Source organism: Solea senegalensis, linkage group LG13 (genome assembly GCF_019176455.1).
Source record: "Solea senegalensis isolate Sse05_10M linkage group LG13, IFAPA_SoseM_1, whole genome shotgun sequence".
In the NCBI taxonomy this organism is placed as follows: domain Eukaryota; kingdom Metazoa; phylum Chordata; class Actinopteri; order Pleuronectiformes; family Soleidae; genus Solea; species Solea senegalensis.
In genome coordinates this window covers 11,609,133-11,635,119 of record NC_058033.1, presented here as the reverse complement: position 1 = coordinate 11,635,119, position 25,987 = coordinate 11,609,133, and the positions used below count along the sequence as shown (strand labels likewise).

At 38.1% G+C, this 25,987-nt stretch overlaps 1 protein-coding gene across 3 annotated transcripts in view; it reads right to left on the bottom strand.

Moving 5' to 3' along the window:
* LOC122779927 (vacuole membrane protein 1-like) overlaps positions 1-25,987 on the bottom strand; it is a 59,402-nt gene that overhangs the window by 6,475 nt on the left and 26,940 nt on the right. For all 3 annotated transcript variants that reach the window (XM_044042604.1, XM_044042605.1, XM_044042606.1), the window contains 4 exons: positions 24,818-24,950; positions 15,607-15,690; positions 15,165-15,281; positions 11,934-11,992 (listed from right to left, as the gene is read on the bottom strand). In XM_044042604.1, the coding sequence (XP_043898539.1) occupies positions 11,934-11,992; positions 15,165-15,281; positions 15,607-15,690; positions 24,818-24,950 (393 nt within the window). The remainder of the gene's footprint in view (positions 1-11,933; positions 11,993-15,164; positions 15,282-15,606; positions 15,691-24,817; positions 24,951-25,987) is intronic.

Here is a 25,987-nt window from a genome sequence, read left to right as displayed (position 1 = left end):
GGGGATGATAGAGAACAACGGCTCACATGACAGATAAATCCTGGCCAGGTCCAATGGGTTACAACATCATCACAACAACTGGCTTAGGCAATCACTAGTATTACCCAATGCTTCACAGGGCCACAGTTCACACCTAACATAACAGCAGAGACACTTTAAGAATCACAAACACACACACTGGGGCTGGGCAGCCCTCTGACCTGAGGTACTGAAACTTTGACCTCTATACCAGCTCTGTGAAAAACATTGATGATCACACTCTTTTTTTTTTGTTATCAGTTAAAAGCTTAATAAAACACTACAGGTCCATTTTGATTTTATGGGGTGTTTGAATAATAACATAGTGGAATAAAGGGAGGGGGAGTGTGTGTCACTTGAGTGTAAGCAAAATTTTGATTCATGCGGATATGTTGTAAGGTAATCTGTGTGAGTGTGTATGTGTGTTCCTCCTCCGGTTCAACTGGGCTTTTTCCCAGTGACTTCACTGCTAAAACACGGAGCCCACTCCTCAATGGAGATCCCCCTGTCGTGGGTGTTTATCACATCCCTACTTCACAGCCATCTGTGTGAGTCAATACACACACACACACATATATACATGCGCGCACACACACACACACACAGGCTATCCTCTCGGGTACCCACAGTGCTGCCAGGAAATCAGGGACACCAATTATAGCAGTCTATTATTCCTCTCACTTCCCAGACAGCCACATAAAATAGCCCTCCAACCCCTACGTTGACATGCCCACACAGACCCTCTTTGATCTGGGTGTGGAGGTGTGTAGAGCTGCTGGGTCACTGTGTAATCTGAACCTGGACCCTTCCACTAGTGAGAAAGAGTTGTTCAATGAGTCAGATGTGAGCGGAGACACATCAAGACGAGTCACACTGCTACTTGTAGAGTGGCAGTGAGAGATGAAGAGGTGGTGTGGGTCACTGGACTACACTAAGAGTCTCCATCCATGTACTGTGATGTCATGTTAGGAGGAAAAACTTTGGTATGGGTGGGACAATATTAAACCCTGTTTTCAGTGAACACTCAATTACTGGGTGATAACTGCAACTATTGAATTTTTATATTTTTACATTTTTTCAAATGTGAAACTTTGCAACATGTCACAAAACTACAAAAAAAAAGATTGTTAAAACACATTAGGACCTGTTATATGAACATGAAAGGCAGAAATGCCACAGGAACACTGTCATGAGCTGGCAAATTAATGACACATGGAATAAATGAGAACTTCACGCCATTTAAAGCGTTTCTGTCAAATTAACACCATGTATGTTGCTAATCCAACACAGCAGGTATATCAAGTGAGCACAAAAGTGAGCATGGGACTATTTCAATGTACAGAGGGACTGTATGGAGTCTATGTGATTCATATACACAATGCCATGCTCATCAGACAACCACAAAGGTTACTACGTACTTGTCAAAAGCCACAACATGCTGTATGCCTTCCGCTTTAAAAAGTTCTACCTTTTTTGTGACAGGGAGTACATGCCAGATTTAAAAAAGAAAACAGAGATTATAATCACCTGATATACTTCTTGATAACCCATACATACTGTATACATTGTAGATTTGCCTATAGCAGAGATTGTGGTTTGGAAGCAGACAAGTGAAAGTACTGATATCTGCAGGAGAGTAACAAGCTCTCAGTGCTCAGATTGAAAATGAATGCACTAAATGAATCTAAAAAAAAATAAACACAATTTCCCACTACAGCAATTATGTATGAATGTGATCTCATACCAGTAAATTCTGTTTCTTTGAAGTGTAAGATTTATTTGTCTGGGACAGAACTAATTAAACACAGCTTCTGCATAATTAAGATTCATGACTGCTCCCTTTATCAGGATAAACACAGATTATTTACAACTGGACAACACTGAGCATTTTAACAATAGGAATTATCCCAGACAATACTCCTTTTTATCACTGACTCTTCACAACATGTCACTGTTGAGAACAAAGTGTCTGTTTTGACTGAGGTATGGTGGGGGCACAGCGGGGCAGCATGTTTCAGGATGGCTGGTTGACTGGCATGAGTCAGGTCCTGTCTGAGAAGACTCTTAGACAGAATACAGACACGCATACATACACACACACACGACAAGTGGTGAAATTGTAGTCTACATTACGATATTCATGGGATTTACAAAACAATACACTTCAGAGAATGATGCTGATTAAGAGCTAAAGGTCACGTCGTGTTCCCCCAATAAATGAGCTGCTCTAAAAATGAATCAATGGCATACTGTTTCCTAAAACAACATACAGGCTGGTTGCCATCCTGATGAATTAATACATAAGCAATTTCACAGCCTTGGTCTGAACTTGTGAAGGGATGACTTGATGAGCGACTATGAGTGTGTGGTGTGGAACAGAGTGTGAGACTGAAGACCAATACAATGAATCAGAGATGAATAAAGTCTTGGGATACACAGTGTGCCTGAGAGGCACATATGACACCAAACCTGGAATACACCTCTCCTTCTCTTTGTGTCTGTCCTTCTTTCTGTCCGTGTCTGTCTCTCTCTCTCTCACACACACACACCAAAGCTACAATTACATTTAGATCATTGTGCACCCGTTCATTGAGGAACTCAGTGTGCCACTCAAAATAAAAAATACACCTACAGTACACAATCTGAACAATAAGTCTTCTTGAGCGACTGAATATTATTCTAAATGGCCGTGGTAAGACCCTTTGGCTTAAAGAGTCAAACTTCTCTCTGACTCTTACGACCTCTGTATTTCTGTCAGAGCTTAGAGGCCAAGGTAATCAGAACGGACATGGGTGAAATGAGAAAATGGACACCCTGCAGAGCCTTGCATTAAATTTTATGACGCTGTATAAAAAGAGCGTGGGCTATGACACGCCGCACCATCCCTCATTCTCAGCAGGGGTGTTGTAATTGGTGCCCCCCCACCAATTACGATGCCCCCCGGTTGACTACCTGGCACTGGAGTAGGGAATGACACACCAAGAAACCTATAAGAGGCATGATTTTGTCATTTTCTATTTATTTGTAATAATTGTCAGTCCGTAAACTCAAATACACTTAATTGTTTCAGAGACTGAGCTCTGTAATTTAAAAAAACAAATAAAAAGAAAGGACAAGGCTCTGTGAGGTCCCACTTATGCCTTCTAAAATGTGCAAAGTTATTTTGTCTGCCTGGCTTCACCTATTCACCTCAACTATTAAGTCAGTGAACCGAGCTGAGCAACTGCTGATGCCGGAGCACCTGTTGTTCCAGAGAGAGCAAAATCAGGTTCACAAAAATTATCAAGAGAAAGGGAATGGCAGCAAACAAAGGGGACATTTTCTGTTGATTAATTTCTTTGAGAAATAAAGTGAACATAATTGATTCAGTTCAAATGGTGTAAGCTAGTATCAGCTAGATTCGAAACAATTAGGTATCCAGCATGGAGCATACTTTCATAGCATAACCTAAATTAATCAGCATACCAGCTACAATTTCATATCGCAACTAATTTAGCATGACAGTGAATTCAAGGAACAGTGGCGTCTGAAAGTTATTACAATCATTTTACATCAAGGGTTCGCAGATGTCTGTAAAGGCAGTTCAAATTTGATATTTAGCCTTTCTCGGTAAACTAGCATTGCACATTTGGGATAAATGGATATACTGCAACAGCAAAATTCTTATGATAACATTAGTTTCATGCTGGCTTATAACGGAGACCGCAACGGCTTTCAAAACACAACACACGTTAATTCCAGATGATCCACTAGCTCTTTCACAGTGTTGGAAGAATATAAGATCACAGTACATTTAAAATCTAACAAATGGTTCTATTCTTCATTTGTAAATTGTAAAAAAAATGATGACAGAAACAAGCCTAAACGAGACATATTCATTTAAAAATCTTACCTTATATTTCACCTTTGCCCAGGATGTTGTTTTTGGTGTTGTTAGATTGTTGGTCATACTCAAATAAGATTTTGGTTGGCAAGGAAGAACATTTTGAAGCAGAGCATATACAGAAGTATTTTTCCACTTTCTTAAACATTGGAAGATAATGGCATTTTAAAGGTTCAGTGTGTAGAATTCCCACTATTTAGAATAATGGGAAAGCAGATTGTAAAAAATTACAGACTGCACTGCTTTCCTCTGCCTTTTCCAAGCATGTCAGGGAAGTATGGTGGCCTTTGAATACAGGAAAGGATGTTGTTGTTGAGTCTGACAAATTGTGTGATCATTGGAATTTGGATTGGAATGATGTGACTGAAAGTTGGTCTTATATATGCGCAAACTGACGATGAGTTGAACTCATGCAACATGTTTATGTTATGCTCAAGCATGTCTTGAATAACCCTGGTGAAAGCAGACTGTTTTCACAGCAGATATTTGTTGACATGAAAAAGTAGAACAGACAGAGTTTTTACCAGAAACATTAATAAGGATGCCACTGCAGGTTTAAGAGAGCCATGCTATTGTTCAAGTGTAAGGGTTGGTCACAATATATACTTGACACTTTAACCTGTAAAACCTGTTTTTACTCTCATTATTTTAAAAATGCATACATGTTTCCTGTATTTCCTGGATGTGTTCCAATAAAGTGACCTGAAAAATAATTACACTGTATGGTCTTGATATTTGCACAGTATTGTACTTATGGCTAATGTATTTTATTTCTGCCAATAAACCATGTTTACAACACACTGGTTTATTTTTGTAAGTGTTGTCTGAGGTAGTCTTGAAGCACCTACTACTTTTTAATGGGTTTCTAGTACATTATGGTCATTTTTTTTTTACTTATTAAAAAAAGTGAAAAGATTTGATCAATTTATTTAGAAACAAAATCAATAATAGTCAAAAAGGTAAAATTATCTTAAATTTATCACAGCAACGACATTTAATATTATCTATGAATATTACAACGTGTGACATCATTAATCATGTTAGTAGCAATGTTGCTGATGATATGAGACAAGGGGAGTTAATCTAGAAGCAACAAAAATATATTCTGACCATTAATTTATAGGGAGCATTATCTGAAAGGAGCTCAGCCTGTGCCTGTCCTCTAGCTTGTAGAAGGTTCTGTCCATGTTGTATTGTTGGATTTTTTCATAAATAATACCAGCTGGGATGTTTACACTTAGATTGTTGTATTTGTCCTGTTAATCAAGAGACGATCACTGATTGAACATGTCTGCCTTTTCATTCATCATATAGATGTAAAAGTACACTTAGTAGCTGTGTATCGTTACGGCTGCAACGATTCCTTGACTATAAATGTGTTACTAATACTAGTCGTACAAACTATTTTGATTCGGTTTTAGAGTTTTTGAAATAATTAAAACAAGCTTTCTGATTTTTCAGCTTCTTACCGTAAATGTGAATATTTTCTAGTTTCATTGCTCCACTTGACAAATAAATCATTAAAACTGATACATTTAGATCATCATTATTTCGAGGTTTGGGGAACACCCATCAATATTTTTCAACATTTTCTGACATTTTATGGACCATGAACAAATACTCCATTAATCGACAGATGACAATTATGAAAATAATTGTAGCTGCTCTAGAAACTATTAACTGGCTTTTAGGGAAGGTTTTTCATTGTGTTTGGACCAAAGGAGACAAGGGCAGGTTGCACATGGACTGATCAATGCCATCTTTGACAGTGACAATGATAAAAAAAGAAAGAAATATTTGATTCCTGTAAATTTCTCTGCAGGAAGGCTTTTACTCACAAAAACCTCAAGGGAGGATATTTATATTAGCAGTGATGGGACCAAGATATAAAGAATCAATATATTATGTAATATTTGGTTAATCAATTAGCTTACAAGCTTTGTAAAAACATCATGCAAAACATCACCGCAAGCTGATAAACTGGAGCACAGACTGCACTCTTTGTAAAATAATGTGCTAATATTTTACACAGATGTACACTAAATGGAGTCAAAGAAGAAAAACTGCTCCATAGTAAGTTTCTAAATGAGCTGAGGGCATGGCTGTTCAAAATAGGTAAAATTCTAAAAGAAAGAAGTCGTCATAGACTTTTCTCAGTAAGGGAAATAATATAGTAAATGTACACAGACAGAAATAACTGAACTACTGAAAAATACCAAGAATAATTCAACTCCTCTCAGCATTTTCACATCTTCTCCGCCTCTGGTTTACTTGAGTCACTCTTAAGTATTTCTTCATGTTATTTTTGACAGGAAAGCCTTTTCTCAAGAAGCAGTTTCTCCCTCAAGAAACAGACCAAGTAATGTAGAAACATATCCCAATTTATTAATTGATGACTACTTTAACTTTACTTTAACAACTGAAGTGTATATGGTTAAAATGACCTTATCGTTTTGTTATAGTAGTATCATTGCAGTGCATATACGCAAATGCTGACTGTGATCTGGAAAGTTCCATTCAGATCCAGTCTCATACAACCCTGGCTGCCCTGCTCTGACCTGTGGCTTTCCCCTGGCCTCCCCCTGAGCACAGTCTCATGCTATGATCCTCTAATGCCAACACCTGTGTGTGGCAGGAACAGTCATCTGCAAACTCATTGTACTGGTAATGTACTCCTGCTGTAGAGATGGACTCAGATGGTAATGGTGTATTCTCATGGAGATGTTCAAGGATACCCCCAAAGACCCTGGCATACCGGTTTCTACTGGATTACCTTCAAGTCTCAACTCTTCCACTCTGCATCTCAATTGCTTTCTCCACGAGAGGCTGACAGCGATAATCCCTCCCTTGACGTGAGTCTGAAGGATTTGCCGAAGTCAGTACAAGACATGGAGAGGAGCAGAGTCAGTCAAGATGATGGATGACTAAGTCCCAACAGTCTTATAAAATATCACTGTGAGAAACTCAGGTGAAGTAGAATATCTCTTTTTCCTGTCTTTTCCATATTCTTACAAACATAACCTCTCACACCTTGTCCATACCCAGATCTCTACAGAAGCAGAACCCAGGCTAATTCAACAATTTAGTTTCAGAACACATTTTGTTTGCTATGTTTATGCCTATGTTTGTTGCTGCCAGTTGATGTTTATTGACACCAACTGGCAGTTTTTGAAGTCCTACAAAGCATAGATACAACATAAAATATAAAAACACTACTAAAATAATGTTGTATAAAAATACAACTTGAGAATGACCTTACATCTGACATGGAGCTCAAAACCTCATCTGAACCAAGATTTTGTTTTGAAATAAAAAAGTGAGTGCTTCATTCTCGTCACAGTCACCACTGACAAACAGTAAATGTACTGAGGTCCTGCACACTCATCACCACTTCAATGCCAAATGCACCAAATTACCCCATCCCTACAGCTGCTCTCATAATTACAGAAGACGTTTTCCTGTTCACATATCATCACATACAAATGGCTCTTGAAAGAGTGGCCTGAATCAGTTTGCAATTCCAGTCTAATCACAGTGACTCACAACAGATCAGACAAGTAGAGGGGTAGAGGACTGGAGGCCTAGTCTGCAAGTCAAACACAGGAAAGCTCCATGTTACCTTTCTGCATGCACTCAGTAATCTTAAGCTTTTCCTGCTGTAAATCAACACCTCACTGTGTGGAAAGCCCCAGCTGAGGTAAGATAAATAAGGATTGTGGAGATTTAGGCACATATAAGATTCATCTATTGTCCTTCATTTCTTGTACATCCAGCCTAACAGCATCATCTTTCTCTGAAGTTCCTCTTGGGTTATTGACCTCACTTACAATCTGAATTCTATGAAATTAAAAGAAAGAAAATCTACATGTTCTGAGAAAAGGCAGGATGCTAGTCATAAAGAATAATAATTTTATTTGTTTTTTGAGATCTGTAGAAAACTGCTTGAGTTAATTTAATACAAATGTCATTTGTATTAAATAGTAATAGTCATTTCTAAAAATTTATGATTTCTATCTATAAAAATCTATAAACTCTAAACACTTTTTAAAAGGTGTTCAGTACGTCTTAAAAAAACTATTCAGTATGAAGTATCCTTAGATATTGATCAAAGCCTCAGTTTTAGAATTCTAAAACAATGCCCAGGTTTGACACATGGTTTGTGTTGAAAAGAAGACATTTGCACGTTAGTCATAGGACATAGGAAATCTAACAAGTCTGATCAGACACATAGCTTCATCTGACCTGGTTATCAGTTTTTGTTATCAGCCCAAAGACATCGAAGAAGAATTTTACTGTGACTTTGTGGCAGTTCAAAGGAAAACTGTCTTTATTATTGCCCTACTAGTGCAGACAGAAGGTTGTCGGTTTAACCTTTGCATGGTGAAAAAACAAGAGTGAAGCCCATCTACCAGAGAATCTGTTTCTACAATACACACAAAGAACTAATACATCAACTGTGAAATGTCCTTAACACACAGTGATTTGAAAAGCAGTTGAAAAAGGAAAAATAATATCCTTGATCAAAAAACTTATTTTCCACTGTTTTAGTCCAGCTCTAAATAGCGATATCAGAAACTCAGAGATGCATAATGGAAACTTTAAGCCACTTAAGTGCAAAATGTCCTAAAAAGGTAATCTGCAGTTTGTCTACATTATATTTCCAGCAATTAAAAAAAAACTCTCAGGTGTTACTCATTTTTTTTACAGGGGTGACGGAAATGGCTGCTGACATTTTAGAGCCGAGTGACGTTTGAGCCTCACATAAAAAACACTTCTGTCAAACAACATTTCAGTAACAAGCTGTTTGCTATTTGTCATCCAGTGATTAGTGTTTAAAAAAGACAGTCTTTTAAAAAAAGACAGAAATGTATATCATTTAAAAAATTCAGACATAATAACTACTTCATGATGCACAACTCAGGTTGTATCAAACCTTAATGAAACTTAATACAAGAATGGGGGCACTCCCTGTTCCATCAATGGGATTATCAACATGTGTTATGATTACAAGACTTAGTTACATATTAACCAAAAGATACAAAGGCACTGAGGGTTTTAAGTATTTTTTTATCTTCAGTTACTCAAATGTGCTTTGAAAAAGCAAAGGCCTGCTAAACACACACACACACACACACACACACACACACACACACAGACAAGAGAGACAGAGAGAGAGAGAGAGATCGAGAGAGATCTAGTCACCAGATGTATGCTTTGTGTCACTATAAAATTCCTGGTATTTTAAAAAATAATAATAAAAAAAAAGAAAAGAAAAATACAGGTTACACTTCAACGTGTGATTCAGTGTATTCACAGGTTAGGGAGATCATGAATACTAAAACATACTCAACATTATGACATTTTATTACAGTAGGTAACAAGTTCTGTAAGGCCTTCCGCTCAGAGAGGTCACAGTCACTGCTGTGAGTGTGTGTGTATTTCTGTGTGTACCAAATACCTGACTGGCAAAAGGCAGGAAAATTAATTGTGTAGTATTTTATTATGTCACGTGAGACTGAAATCCTCACAGCCAAAGTCCAACAGTTACTTCAGTCGCTCATAAAGACAAACGCTATTCTGTCGGAGGCCTCCTGAAGTAGCAAACACAAACTCAGCCTAAATATTAAAAAACAGTTTGTATTTTCATTAAAGTAAAAACACAGAGCTCAAGAAAAATGGCTGGTAAATGTTGATTACGTTCAAAACATTTCACAAGGATCAATCAAAAACAGCAATTATTTTATAAAAGGATGAGACTAAAAAAAACAACAATTAAAGTAAGACACTTCATAAAACAATCAACAGTTTTGTAGACTATCAACTATAGAGATTAAACGGTATGAACAAATTAGAAATTCATAAAGAAAATGATTTGATAAACTGTAGTCCAATTAATTAATGGATGAATTGATGAATAAATAAATGTATGAACAAATAACTATATTAATAAAATGAGTGAATATTTTTCACTGCAATTCCTACAATTTTCAAGCACATTTTTAATTGAGTGAAAAAATGAGTGAAAGGTATGGTTTTGAAAATGTGTATCACCTTAAATGTAACAGCAATTTTGTCAGCCACTGTTCATTCAGGGCATGGACAGGAACTGTGTGTGTGTGTGTGTGTGTGTGTGTGTGTGTGTGTGTGTGTGTGTGTGTGTGTGCGCGCGTGCGTGCTCAGTGCAGTGGGTGGGGACAGCTGCAGGTGTCTGAAATTACGATTATTTTTGAACACCTGCTCAGTTAACGCTGGTGTGAAGGGTTAAAAATGAAAGACTGTCACCCATTCATAAGGTGATGTGTGAGTGAAAGTGAGAGTGAGAGTGAGGGAGGCACAGAATGAGAGGTGACAGTGGAAAGACCTCAGTGAGGAAGGAAGCTGACGGTTGACAAGTTGGGGGAAACTTCCTTTAGAAGAAGCGGGCAGTGAGTCAAACTGAAACCTGTCAATAACCAATGATGTGCTGCTCTGAGTGTGCAGCTCAATGAACAGTGACTGCAAGAGGGGACAGGTCTTTCACAACACACGCATGCACACACAGGTTTGCACAGCTAACCTAAACCTAACCACAATTCAAATCTAGAAAACCAAATCTAATGGTCCTCATTAGGACCAGGTTTTGGTCTCCGTGAGGACTAGTGGTCCTGACAAGATCAGTGCTTATGCCAGAAAAGGAAGTAACACATACACACACGCACATACACACTAATCCTTATACATTTTAATAATAAACTTATTCTTGTTTGTAAAAAAGGTGTGAAAGAGTCACAAAATGTTATACTGTAAAAATGAATATGTAAAAGATGATTTAAACATAATTTTTGACTGAATACTTTTGTCATGATTTATTTTAGAGACAAAGTAAATATCCAAACAGACAAGACAGTAAATATCCAAACAGGCAAGATGGCATTGAAGAGAGCTGATGCAATCCCATCGCCTTATTTCAACAAGTGTGTGACAGCGAGAGAACAAGAGCGCATGAGTGTGAATATGAATGTGTGTGTGTGTACGTGGGTGAGTGAGCGTTGTAAATGGCACTCCCACCGGCAGGTGTGCTGAGGGCAGTTTCCAGCTGCAGCCCCTGGCATCTCTACAAGGACACCCATCGTGGCACTCATCAGCTCCCACACCCAACACACACCAAGGCTCTTTCACATCTTCTATTACATCCAGCACTTATTTAAAATAAGAAGCCTAGAGGCTAAATGTGAGTGCAGATCTTACACTTTGCATTTTTCTTGAAAAAGTTTTAGTGGTTTTACAGTTTCAAAAAAGTCTGTATTTTCACTCCACGATAAATGCAATCTTACAAGCTTATATCTTAATGTGGTGTATACATATAAATGTATCTTCAACACTGCAATAAGCTATACAATGATGATGTTCCAGCCGGACCTGAGAAAACACTGACAAATCAATTTCCATTTTCCTCAAAAAACACAATTTCTCTTTCCCCCTTAGAGCTCCCAGGCCGGACACATGAAAAACCTTTTTTTATCAAAAAGATAAAAGTCTCATCTACAGAAGCAGCCCTTTCTTTTGGCTTGTACTCCCTATGAGATCAGACAGACAGTTAATAACTGTCTATGTCCATGCTAAATCAAAGATAGAGCAGAGAGGAGGTTTTCTATGATAGACAAGAGTTCATCTTGTCCTGTGAAGCAGCCAGAACATGTTCATGCCCATAGTCATCCAGTGGAAAAATCCCTGCCATTAATCACTGTGTAGACTACAGCAGAATAAGGAGCCAAAATGAGAACAAAGTGGGACAAAACCTTTGTTACACACAAACCATTTAAACAACAAATCATCTTTAAAAGTTGCCATGTTTAATTCAAAGCCCCACTGACTCTGTGTGACTGTCATCACAGTCTGAAAAAGCAGGAGGCAGATTTCACACAAAGGAATATAAATGACCTTAACAGCACATGACCACCCAAAAGGTCCCTCAATTGTAAAATCCTGTGTCACGCTCACAACAGACACTGACAGGTACACACACACGTACACACCCTTTGAGATTACTCACCCAATGAGAGGGACCATCTGCACTTTGTGTCTGCTCAAGGTGACGATCACAAACAGTTTCTGTATGACAAAGACGGAGAAAGATCAAGTCAGTTACTGAACCATGAGGTCAAAGCAGTGTGTGCATCATAGTTTCATCAGTAACACACACACACACCATATACCAAATATCATCATTTCCAAAAGCCATGCTATGCACCACACAGACCAGTTTGGTCTAAGCAGCCACAAAGACCCCCTTTGTCATGACAGGCAAAAAAAATTAAAGCCCTAGGTTCTATGACACACCACTGACACAGTACACTAGGTCAGCATATCACACTGGCTGTCATCACACAAGTGTGTGTGTGTGTGCATGTGTGTAAAGGATGGATGATAAAGGAGTGGAGAAATCAAAGGAGATGTGTCATTGCTTAACAGGAGGCCATGGACGTTGGCTCCGGTCTGGTCTGATTCCTGCTTAGTCACTAGGCCAGAGAGGACAGACAGCTATTCTGGCTCTGTTGGCCTTATGAAGCAGGAACATGTGCCAACAAACGGACAGATTTTTCAAGGTCCTTTACTTGCCCTCTGAATTGTTGTAGGCTAGTTTATCCTTATAAACAAACACATTATTGCAAGTAAAAGAAAGTGGGTCAATCCGGGAACATCTAGGTTGCCTTCAACATGCCATTAGAAAAGGCTTAACCCAACAGAGCTTTTGGCGGGTCCATCATTACAAACTTGTGTTGTGCAGAAAAGGATTGTTCAAACCCACAGAACCTTATTTTAAATTCTAGTCCAGATCCCAAAGCTTCCAAAGACACTAAATATATACTACTGAATTACAGGGAAAAGTGTATAAAATGATACAGAAGACATCTAGAATTTTCCATTTTATGTAATGATGGAGCCATAAAAATGTCATCTTAGATATGAATATTTTACTCAATAAGAATGCATAGCTTCAATTAGGGCAGTGGGGCACCAGCAGAACATATTGTATATTATGTTAAACATTGTTTTATAGCATAGAGTTGGCTTAAGATACTTTTGCAAAATGCTTAATGTATTAGATGATATGAAATGCTTCTATGTGACAAGAAGATCATATCTTTACTTTTACAATTACTGACATTCAATACTATAGAGATTTTTTCAGTGTGAAAAATCTAAAATTCTCTGATTTGTCTGGATTATGGAAGTGTAATATTCACAACATACAGATTTGTTCCAACATAATTTGAAGATATATATAAAATAAAATTAAAACTTAACCAATAAATGTGTTATTAGACTATATATTATAGGCTACAATAAAAATGTGCAGGCCTCATTTTTATATGGTTATACTGCACTATTGTGACATGCAGACACTGCACTAAGATATCACAATGGATACATTATTAATCTCATTGAAACTGTGACAGGGTCTTTTAACAGTAACAGTGTTGATGTTAAGAAACCCGTCAAGTGGTCATCCATATTGTACACTGCTTGATTGGGGTGGGTGTTGACATCAAATCTGTCTCCTTTCAATATGACCTATTATCTATGTCTTACACATAAATACAAACACTGATTCATTTGCACGCACATCTCCTCAATACACACATGCAACTTAACTATCCAGAGACAACAAAATGGCCAACAGAAAAAAAAAGATGACTTATGCGTCTGCCTGGAAGCTAATGATGACACAGCGTGGACTTGGTGAATTCATATTCAAGCCGATACGAGTGACACACATTCCTGTCATCACCACTTTGTCACACATACACACGAGGGGAGAACATGACATCAGTTCTCATAATTATTTACACAATATAAGAACTACGAGCTGCACTGGAGAATTTACGGTGAAATAGAAGTGACAGCACCCTGCTTTAAAATTGGATAATACAGTCATTCATGTCAAAGGGTGTTCTCTTATTTCACTCTTGCAAAATAAAGGTCTACTTTCTCTGCCACACCTCTACTCCTATCTCAAAAGCCTGAAATGAGTATTTCCATGGCAACAGCCAGAATCTAACAATGACAAGCTGCATTACAAACCAGCGGATGTTAACATTCAAGAGCTTGAAAGACATACTAGGTGGAAACAGCACATAATTGAAAGAGTGATGAGAATACACCTGAAGCACAGGTGCAAACCCTGCTCTCTCTTAAACCCCATTTGTTCCATCTTAGCTCATGAAAGAGAACATCGCCTGCTGTTTATGAACTTTCATCTTATACTTGTTGTTTTCTGCTTACTCTTAACTACTAAGCTACTGAATAATTTGCATTATGAATGAAATGTGAGGCTGAAGAAAATGAAACCAGGAGGGACTGGGGGGCCCAGACATGCCAGAGGTTCCGGTGAAGTCTTTCTGTGGCATAGGGAGGAAGGCACCTCTGTCAGAAGAGGCCCCTGGGACTCCATGGGTATAATCTGGTCCTGTGTGTGTGACTGTGTTGGCCATGCCTGCAACCCCCACTCCCCTCCACCCCATCTCTCCTTCTCTCTTTCTACATCACCTCCCACAGACAATGTTTATCTGCTTTAGCTTACACTCACTAGGTTCACTGCTAACCCCTCCACCTTTTTCCTAGTGTGGTGCAGGACAATGCATTTTGCGTATGGTAAGGCATGAGGCCGAGTGGAAAAAAAGCTTAGCGTTTAACCCTTCCTCTCTGTGTCACAATGACCAAACTCCAGCTTTTGCTTAGAAAACAGAAAGTTGAGCCCCTGACGGTAATCACAGACATACTGCAAATTCCTGGACGCAAATTGAGGATTTTCCAGGATTAGAAGAAACGTTTTTTGATGCCAAGTCTTTTAACAGCAGTTTCTTATTCAAGGGTTAGGATGGATGTCTCGCTTTCCCATAAATTCTCAGTGAGCTGTCGTCTGACCAGTCTACTGTACAATGCACTGAGGCTGCAGCAGCTGCAGTCACAAAATGGTTGACTCTCCCTACTATGCCTCCACAAAATGGCCTCCTCACTACAAGCTGAGTATAGTAGGAGAGATGCTGTTCATGAGTGTGATTCATTATTAATTACACATATCCCACTGAACACTTAAGATGCAAACCTTTAACTTACACACACAAAAAACTTTCTCTGCAGCAATAAAGAGAAAACATGGAAGACAGAAGAGTACTATATACTATAAATACTGTGCTGTCACACCCTGCTTCACCACATCTAAGTAAAAAAAAATTTAATTAATATTAAATATGTTTTTATATTCTTTAATGTAGCTTACCTGAATGAGCATGTTAATTTGCCAATGAGAGAAGCAAAAAATGAAAGAAAAAAGAATCCAGAACGGACCAGAAAATGTCCACAATATTCCTTCTAAGACCAAGAAAGGATATGGTTTCTGTTGAAAACAAAGTGGACAATTAAATAGCATAATATTATAATACAATATGTTTAATACATTTGTAAATACATGCAGTATTTTCTTTTATTAAGTGGCATTCTCCTCATCTCACTATCTAGGTATCCATTTGGCTAGTTACTGACAATACCACAAGAAAAAGTTAGTTTAATTATTTTTTGTTCATACTGTACTGAATAATTACTTCTAATTCCCTCCGACTTGTAAATATAGGTTATGTTTGGACAGGAAAAAAATATTATGGCTGCTAAACATCATTGATGGAGTGAAGATAACTCTATGGGGGGATAATGATTTTACTCACATGGCATAGGCCATAAATCCAAGAAACCCAATATTGTGGACACATCTCTGCACTCATCAACACATTTACTCTGGAGGCAAAATCCTGAAAAAAATGACAAAATGTGATTAAACTTTCAGCACAACCTTGATGTTAAGCTGGTACAGGTCACATAGATAACATTAACTATACAGTAAATATGTTTTACACAGGACACATCACAGATCTACTTTGTATACTTTCACAAAATGGCAAATTACACAACAATTATTTTCTTCAATTTTACTGCTGCAGTGCCTCTTTGAAACGTCTTTTTAAATATTTGATTATGTCTGAGAGATAAGCTACAGTTTAAAAAGATTGACTGTATTTCAAATGTATTAATTTCTAGTAGATTTCAGACAGATAAGGGAAATCAGTCATTTGTATTGTGAGCCAATTATTAAACAACAAATTAAGAGTTTAAATTAAAAGTTTTTCCAAGCATGTATGAGAAAGGGGGAATATCACAGAGTGTGTGTGTTTGAGGGAGAGAGAGAGAGAGAGAGCATGTGTGTGTGTGAAAGAAATGTGTGGAACAAGCTCAAATGTTGTTTTTGAAGTGATTTTAGTAAATTATTTTAAACCCATGCACATGTCTTGCCAAAACAAATGCCAAACAACTTGATTTGAGAGAACATCACATAACGGGAATCTGCATCACATAACGGGAATGTCTCCCTCATCTGAGTGTTGTTTTCAGTTTGTTTACTCATTTCTAGGTGTGCACTGATATTGAGTCTTTCCATTTTCTACCTAAAAACATGTTTGTGTTTGGAAGAAACGAAAAATGTTAGAAAAAAGTATTTTCTTCATCTGTGCCAATTTCCAAAAGAGTTCAAAGGAGCAGCAGCTGTGACAGACGCTTTCCCTATTTCATGTCCTGAGCAAAACAGTTGAATTAATTATTAAATAAGATAGCATCTGACAAAACAAATGCTTCCCTCAGAAAAAACATATATAGCAGAGCAAACTTATAAACTTCATTATTTTATTCAATTTTATTTTAATATAATGGGCATCAGAATGTGTTTCATCAAGTGAATTGTTCAATATCAGTTTCTAAATCTTTCTGAACATATTTACAAAAGATAATATCTTTAAAACCAAGTATTCAAACATTATTTTTGTACAGCATTCACACAGATTTCATTGTTATTTAATAACGTTGTGCTAAATAAATGTAAAACGTACAAGTGACAATAAAATGGTGGGAAATGACTGATAACATTTATGACACAAAAAAAACAATAACTAACAACCTTTTACAGATTTATGATACACATTTAAATATGTGAATGAAAAATATCAGTTTCAATGTCCCTTTTAACCAATAATTTATAGCAGAAAATGCAGATTCACCTGCCATATAATGTAACATAATTACAAGGCGTATCTCTATAAACTGCCTCTTCATTGTAAACTATAAATTACAAACTAGTTTTAGTGTGAATGTTCCTAAACTCTGGTGCAAGTTATTTATTCCATTGTCACTGGGAACGTGAGATAAAGACAACAGACTGTTGTGACTCATAGATTCTTACATTTTTTCTGCAGGTCTTGCTCTATCCTTCCTGACAGCTCCACAAAAGCCTCTTTTCAAAGCATTGACACAGATTTTTCCCCAAATAACTTTTCTGGAAGGAGGATTAACCTCAGTTCGAGTTCTGGGAATATATTAGGAATGCAGCGGGGGGGAAACCCCTGATATAGGACTTTTCATATTTTTGGAAGACATATGTAGGTAAATAAATAAATAATTATTGTTTCCATAGATTTGCCATTGTAAAATTAAACTGTTTAATTATTATGAGTATTTTTCAAAGTAATTGTTTGATTCTGGGCTGATATAACTTTAAATGTATAACATTGTTTTATTTTCAGGCCTTGAAATGTTACAACGTTGATCATTTGGGAGCAGATAAAATAGACAATGGCATTTATTCTTAATTATTATTGTTATTATTTCTAGATTTGTTTGAGCTTATATTTAACTCTTTAACCATGAAAAACAATACGATGTTTGTGGCATGTTGCACAATTTATTTTTTGATACATCTTATACTGCATAACATTTACTGCCTCGTTTTAAATACCTTCGATAATATGTTGCAGAATAAAGGCAAATGTGTTTAATGCATTCTGACATATTTTCTATATTTCAGCACTCAAATTGTATTATATATGGGATGCTTTAATTTATGTATTTATTGTGTGCATTAAGAACATGAAATACATATATTCTTTATTAATATCAACTTTTTGTGCCTTTTGTATTTAACTTCAAACTTATTGCCTAGAACATTTTAATGTAAAAAGAAATATTGTATTGCTTTTCTTAACTACATGATTTGGCAGGCATTTGTTCCAAAGAGAGACAGCCTCTAAAGAACATACACACTTTTAAAGTAATTGCTGATACATTTTGATTGTAATAATGACCTCAAGATTCTCCAGTTTAGTAGTTTTTATCCTGTTTTTTTATTCTTTTTGTGCGGACAAGTTTGCACAAAATATTAATGAACTGTATATTTGAATTTAAAACTTTCAAAATAATTAATTGTCAGTAGACAGTGGATAGTTTAATTGTTGTAAATGTAAATATCCTTAATTCCTGTTTGTGAAAGCATCATAATTTACCAGAAATCTGAGTGATAAAGAATACTAAGAAAAATTTAAAACTAGTTTAATCCAAAAGACAAAAAAAATGGTTTTCTTGTAGAAAGTAAGGCCTCTGTTTCTGAAACACTGTTCTACTTAGAAACGATGAGAGAATCAGAAGGGGGCTGGCAATACATGATCATACCTAATATGGTCAACAACACCAGTACAGTTTTGATGACATTCTTTATGGGGTGCAACCCAGTGGACAGGAAATTTGAGAGACATGGGAGGTCCCCTAATAAGGTGATGGTGGGGGGAGCAAAAAGACACAGAATCTGATTGGTTCATGATTTGAATTTCTGCCTTTCCTGATGTCCAATCATGATGGTTTCTCCTTGGACAAGCCTGTAGATTTAATTCTAGTCAATCCCTCAGTGTGTGTGTTAAAGAGGGAAAGAAATAAAAAGTTGCTCAGCTGGAGGAGACGGGGAGGAATGTGTATTACTAGTTCACAGCTGAACCGGGGATATGGGACATGATCACAGACAGAACCAATCAGTGCCATGGAAACAGCCTGCTACTCCCATTCATTTTATGACATCATGACATGCATTGTTTACATTAATATAATATAGACAATCTTTTGGCTTATGCAGTGAGAGCAAGCATGAACATATCACCAGTGTGAACAAAGGGTCCCCGAGGAGGTAAAGGGGAGGGTGTAAGAGTGTGTGTTTGTGTTTATGAACTTGCCAAGGGCTGCCTGCAACTTCCCGAACCCCCACCCCACCTCCATCCCATCACTGGTGGCCTGTAGGGCTGGGCTAAGCGGCAATTACATTTGATAAGATCTTTTCAAGGGTGCAGCATCATTAAAACCATGGAGGTTTAGGTTCGAGGATTGGCTGCTCGAGCACAGATGCTTTACTCAGCAGTCTGCACAGTCACCCCCCATGGAGCTGACCTCTGTGGGGAATACTATTCAAATTTGATGTGACATCCCTTTGGATTTATGATTGGAGTGGCCACATTCTTAACGTTCAGTCTCTTACCAACAGCAGAGTGACTCCTCAGTTCCACCCTTGTTGAAATTTCTTCTTCTGGTTTTATCTCGTTTCACCGATTGGCTACACTGCCCCTCCGTGATTCTTGGTGGTAATGCTGTTACGTTTGTTCTGTCCTCATCTATGATAAATTAACATTCGAAAACATAAGAAATACAGGGGTATTCATGATGAGATTAGCATTAAAGAAATTATGTAATATTAAAAATATTAAATTATCTGGTAAATGGCCAAAAAATGTGTCCTAGAGGGAAATTTGTGAAGACGAACTTCAGTGTGTTTTACATGTATTATGATGATTTGAAGGTCTGTTTCCAGATTTCAGGTGACGACAGTTAATCTAAGAAATAGTTTTTCACCCTAAAGCATTAACCATTTCTAAATTTTAAGCAGCATTCTTTTTATATTGATGTATGTTGATACACTGAACATAAACAGGGTCAGTTCCAAGCATTCATATTTTAATTTAACTATGGCAGTGGAGTTTGGTCTTTGCCCGTTTTTGATCACAAATAGATTATTGCATTATGTGACATGATATCTGTTTATTATGGATTTTCATTGTGAACAAGTTGGCAAATGAAGCATGTTAAGTATGGCTTTGAATGAACTGGCAGGATACAGCATTCGAATACAGACAAAAAGCAGGCAGTGACAAGGCACCGCTCTCCATGTGGAAAAAAGTGTCAGCGAAGGAAAAATCTATGCATAGCCTATACACAAGTCAACACCCACACACATTTTTTTCTCTGCTGCTCTCTGCTTTCTTTTTTTTCTCAATGAAAGTCTTTCACACTGAGGACACACAGCTCCGGAGTGGCCATGAGCCCCCCGACATGAAGACGGTTAAAGTTCATCTCATTAACTCCTGACAAGCCCGCGCCTGCGCTCTCTGACATAAGTGGAGTGATTACGGAGTCCTGATATATTCAAAGCTACAATCGTTTTTCAAGAAAAGAAAAGCTACGCATTCATTTTATCTGGCACGCGCACACACGCACTCGTGCACACACATACACACAAAATGCAAAAAAATGCACCCCTGAGTCCACGTTGACAAATTCTTTAACAAGCTGTGGTTAAAGGGAAGCTGGTTTTACTCTGACTCACCCCCTCCTTTCAAACAGTTTACTGGAAATAAAGAGGGAGGAGGAGGGAGGGGGCACTTTCAGAGAAGTCACATGACGGGGCCGGGCAAACCACAGCACAGAGAGCCTTTGAGTGCAGTAGGCCAGGGGGGAAGGCAGGCATACGCCCAGCGCAGATGGCCCTGATTTGAGTTACAGGAGATACGATCCTGGGAGTTGGCAATCAAGAATTCACAGCCTGTTAACCCTTTGTGTTACAAGTGGAGGTTACAAGCAGTCATGGACTTGATCCATGCAGGATGCTTTACTGAAGATTCCGGTCCAGCACAATGAGTGCTCTGGTACTGAGCTAAAGATCTGAGAGGGGGGGGAAAAAAAAGCTGATGTTCATGACATCAGCGTCTGGAGCCGTTAGAAAAGGCATGACTTCATTATTCTTGAATAGCTCTGTTGAATGAATGAGAAAAAAACCCTGGGTGCTCTGGTACTGTGCATCACGTGCGCTTGTGGCAGGAAGTTGGCACATGTTCTCATAGACTGTGAGAAATTCCACTGGGTTTAAGTCAAACTGCTGGCACCTAAAACCCTCTGAGGATGTAGTCTGCCTCTTGATCCAGCTGTGATCTTACAGAGTGGAAAGAGGTATATGTGTGTGTTTGTGGGGGGTGTTGAAGAACAGATCACAGCCCTAAAAATAACTACTTCCTGTCAAAGCTCAATTATCCGATAGCAAAGTTTCACCAATCCAAGCTCAGTTTATCAAATCCAATTCCGATGAAGACGGTTTTTACTTTTCATCTACTACAAACGTATTTTCAGCTCTTAATCACAAACTCAAATTCACAGCGAATGAATGACTCCTTCTCTACCTTAACAAGATGTAAAAGAGATAAAAAAAAGGTAAAAAGTGGAATTGTGAAAATCAGGACGGGGTTGCGGGATCTCCTGAAGTGAAAGATGGAACCCTGAGAACATCCAAGAAATAGTAAAAGCTCTGCAAGAGTGAAAAAAAATGTTTCCGTGTGTGGCAGGTCCTCGCTGGTGCAAGCAACCTGTCTCCAGATGCAATCCAATCACACAAGCACACATTACATACATACATACACATGGTTGCCAGACATCACCAGAGAGCGCAAGAGAGAGAGGGAGAGAGAGAGAGAGAGAGAGAGAGAGAGAGAGAGAGAGAGAGAGAGAGAGAGGGACTTAAGAGTGGGAGAAAAACAGTGCGAGAGAGAATAAGAAGAGAGAGACAAAAAGAGATGATGTCAGAGAGAGAGAGAGAGTGAGAATAAGGCAGAGACAGCAGCATGCAGCTTCAATTCTAATCTGCCCTCACATGGATGTGAGGCTAATAGGCGATGCTCCTCCTGCATAACACTTGATTTGTTTGGAAAAAAACATGTGGGAACTCTACAATGCTGAGATGTTCATTTAAACAGACACTACAATTCCTTACACTGCCAATTTCTTCTGATATTCTATTATATCGCTTATTTTCTCACAGTTTCGGGGGGAAGTGCTAATTTATCAGTCGGTGATGTCAGAGCTCCATTCTTACAATTGTGATCTCAACACCAATGCTGCAGTGGTGTGGCTGCCAACCTACCCAGCCGCCCACAGCATTACTAACAAACTAACCTTACAGAAAGTGCCTCACCCTCTCCCCTGTTACCTAGCAGAACAGATTTTTTGTTGTATTTTTTGTGACTTTCTTGAATCTATTTCAGTATTGGTGTTTTCTCCACAGGTTTATGTTAAGCACTGATCATGTAACGTGTAGGTTGTTCCCTCAGTTATTGTTACACTGATGTCACACTGAGCCTGCCCAGTCACAGACAGGGAAGTTGTAGTGGTGGCAGGCGCTGAGGGCGAGAAACATGAGAGAAAACAGCAGGAACAAGGAAAGGAAAGAGGAAGAGACCAAGCAGAGGAGGAATGTTACAGATACAGGACATTCACAAGGTTAAAGTTTACTCACAGTTGCGACTTCTTTGGCTCTTTAGCTTTCATGTTGGAGTGATAACAGGATAGACACTACTGACATCTGCTACGCTAAAATATAAACTAAGATATATATATATATATATATATATACATACATATATATATATGTATATATATATATATATACACATACATATATACACACACTGTACATATATATGTATATATGTATGTATATGTATATATGTACACACATACTTATACACACACACACACACACATATATATATACATATATATATATACACATATATATATATATACATATATATACATACATATATATATATATACACATATAGCACATAAATGCTTTGTCCTGTTTCAACATACATGTGACAGTGAAATCAACAGTGGAAACAAGACAAATGCTGCCTCCAATGTCTGTAATAAAATGTAATAACCATTACCCTTGTTTAATAAGTTCTTAAAAAAACAGGTTATTTAAACATAATGTAACAAAGAAAAAAAACATTTATCTCTTCCTTTTAACATGAGCCTAAGTTATGTATTCGTTTTAAACCTTATAGAAAGAGATCATGGCATTTCAAAAGAAATGCAAGTAATTTAGAGGCATTTTCTAACGGTAAAATTAAAATAACAAAACCTGGATGGACTTACAAAGGTAGTTTTTATATGGTGTAACCAGAGCTTATGCCTGTTGGAGTGTCAAAATTATCACAGAACCCATGGCAGTGCTGAATGGTTCATGTCTAAACATAGTTGGACTGTTACTAATCCTGTATACATGGTGAAAAATGAAATACTGTATATACTGTGAACAAATGGAAACATTCATGTGAATCACTCCGCAATCCTTTGACTTTATATTTGAATAAATTCTGATACCACCTGGAATTGTTTATTTGCAAATACAACAGGGAGTAAGCCTGTTGTGAAGTTCAAAGCCATTTATGGATGCAGTTGTTCCAGTGCATTTGACCTGTCTGATGGTTTGACCCACACTGCTAGAAAGAGAAAAGCATTCCCGTGTCAGGACAGGCAGCTCTGATGAAAAGCCTTGACAAAACCACACGTGTATTTCCCCAAAACTCTCCTCCTCCATTCATAATCACAAGAGGTAAGGGCAATAAATATTTACACTGAGCTGTAAGATGTTATTGAAACATTTTTGGAGATATGAAAATAATATTTTTTATTCAACGTTTTACTCAAGTGCATCATAGCTGATCTCTTAGTCATACCACAAACATACACACACCTTACACATTCGACTCCATTCCATTGTGCTGTATTGTCCTGTCAATAACGTGCAGTTGTCCATGCGGTAGGGCTAACAATTTTCCTCTACAGTCCAATTAAAATTCCATTCCTTATTTTCAATTACTATTTTAATAAATTTTAACTTAATATCATATGGTGTCATGATAATATCACCTGCGTCACTGGCGGCCTGCAGGTGCCTCTCGACGGCATTAATATAATAGCCGCTGTCCATGGTGATGGAGAGCACTGACTCGCGTTCTACCCTCCCAAATTTGTTGTCTATGCATCTGGCAACGTTTTCAGCAGTGTGGCTTGCCTGAGCTTCGGTCATTTGAGAATTATATCTTTCAGCTCCGACTCCTCGTCTATGAAATGTGTGTATGCCTCTGTGGCAACTCTGTTGCTGATGGTCGCACAACTAAGAGCCGTGTACCTTGGCTCAAGCTCTTGGATGAAGTCTTTGAAACCAGACCCCTGCGATGTTAATCAGTCTCATGTCTTTGTAAATAAAGCGTACCAGCTTGTCCGTAATAGCATTCTGACGAGCAGCTGTAAACCCTGCGATGTGGAAGGAGGCAAAAAAAGATGGAATTTTTGCCTTCTCAGACTTAAAAAGTGGTGATCTCTGGGGTTTTATCGCCGTCAGCCATTTCTGACTGTATGTGAGATTGTGATTCAGAAAACTTTATTGTTCTGCAAGGGTCGTACGTGACCAAAGCATTTTGTTTTTCACACAGAAGAAGGAGGGCTGGGCTTCCGTTTCCACATTTTAACATGTGTATAAAATACACATTCGAATAGTAATTACAGCATTCGATTATCATTGATTTCAAATTATATTTGACTCCCGCAATTCGTTCGAACAGCCCTACCGTGGGCACCATTTTTTTTTGGGTTGCACATGGATGGCCCCATACTGCTGTGGGCATTGGTCAACAACATTTACATTGTGCAGACCATAGCATACATCAACAGAGACTATACATTGGCCTTAAATGCCTAATCCCAACCTGTACCTTAATGGAACTTAAATCTAAAGATAAATGTGCTGAGCAGAGAGGTGAGAGTGAGGTGAGGCAGGTAAAAGAAAAAGTTACAGCTTAACAAGTATTGTGGAAATGTGGTGGCAGAATAATGTGGAATGAAAACGTTTAGGTCACAGAGAATGATGAGTTGATGAGGGTGATGTATAGAGTAGAGTGTCACCTGTGCCGTCAGCCTGTTGTCAAGCAAGCCCTCAAAATTCTGGTAGGCATCACCTTCAGGGTCAACAACCGACAGCTGCACACCCTGTGCCATGAAGTAAGCAGGAATTCTCCTATATAGCAGTACCTTCACCCTGCTCCCATGCACACAAACACACACAAAGAGAGAGAAGGTTATTATCATGACTCAACTCTTCATGTTTACAGTTCTCTAATATGCTTTTGTGTGTTGTTTATTTGTATCAAATTAATTAAATTATTGCACTGTGTCAAGTATCATTTTGAAATATGATGCTCATGTCTTGAATTCTGTGATCAGATCGCTAACGGGAATAAAATGGAAAGGATTTATGAGAATGAAAATCCCATAGATTATTAAACAATTAAAGACGCATTAAAAGACAGACCAGAACAGAAAAAAACAATCAGGAACCACCTCAAAACATTACATCAACAAACTCTAACATATCCTCCTCGAATCTACTCTGTTCATACATAATCCAGTGTTTCTGGAAAATCTAAGAAGTGCTAATAAGCTCAGCTGCGGTCGAAAGGAACCGAGATACCAATATCTAACAGCTAAAAGGAGCTTGTACCTATAAAGCACTGGAGCCTGTGTGATTGAGAGAGGCTTAACAGGCAAAAAGCGGAAGTGATTTGAGGGAAATAAATTCTCAGCACTTGGTCGGTTCACCAAGTTCACTCTGCCAAAACATGAGGATGAAGAGGGGGTGGGGGAGTGAGGGGTGAAGGCTAAAGACTTAATTAACACAATGAAAACAGCCGCCAAGAAATGTGGTGTTTTAGGAGCTGCTCACAGCTCATTACTTTAATGTTTCCAGGCACAGGGTAAAAGTAGGTGTGCAAGGGAGTAACAGAGGATGTTGTGGATGTAGATAGTGTAAGTTAGAATCACTAGGTGCATATGGGTGATTTCAAGCCCCATCATCCTGAAATGTATGGACAGCGGCAAAAGTCTCCCTTTCTTAGATGAACATAACTGACTAATCGCAGTCACATTACTTGCACGTAGCTGGATGGTTGGGCCAGCAGATGATTAGTGGGTAGTTAGCAACCATGGCAGCGACAACAAGCCCAAACAATCATTCTCAGGAGGCGGTGCCAACTCGAAACCTGGCATCTTTCTGGACACCCTCTTCTCCTGTTAGCA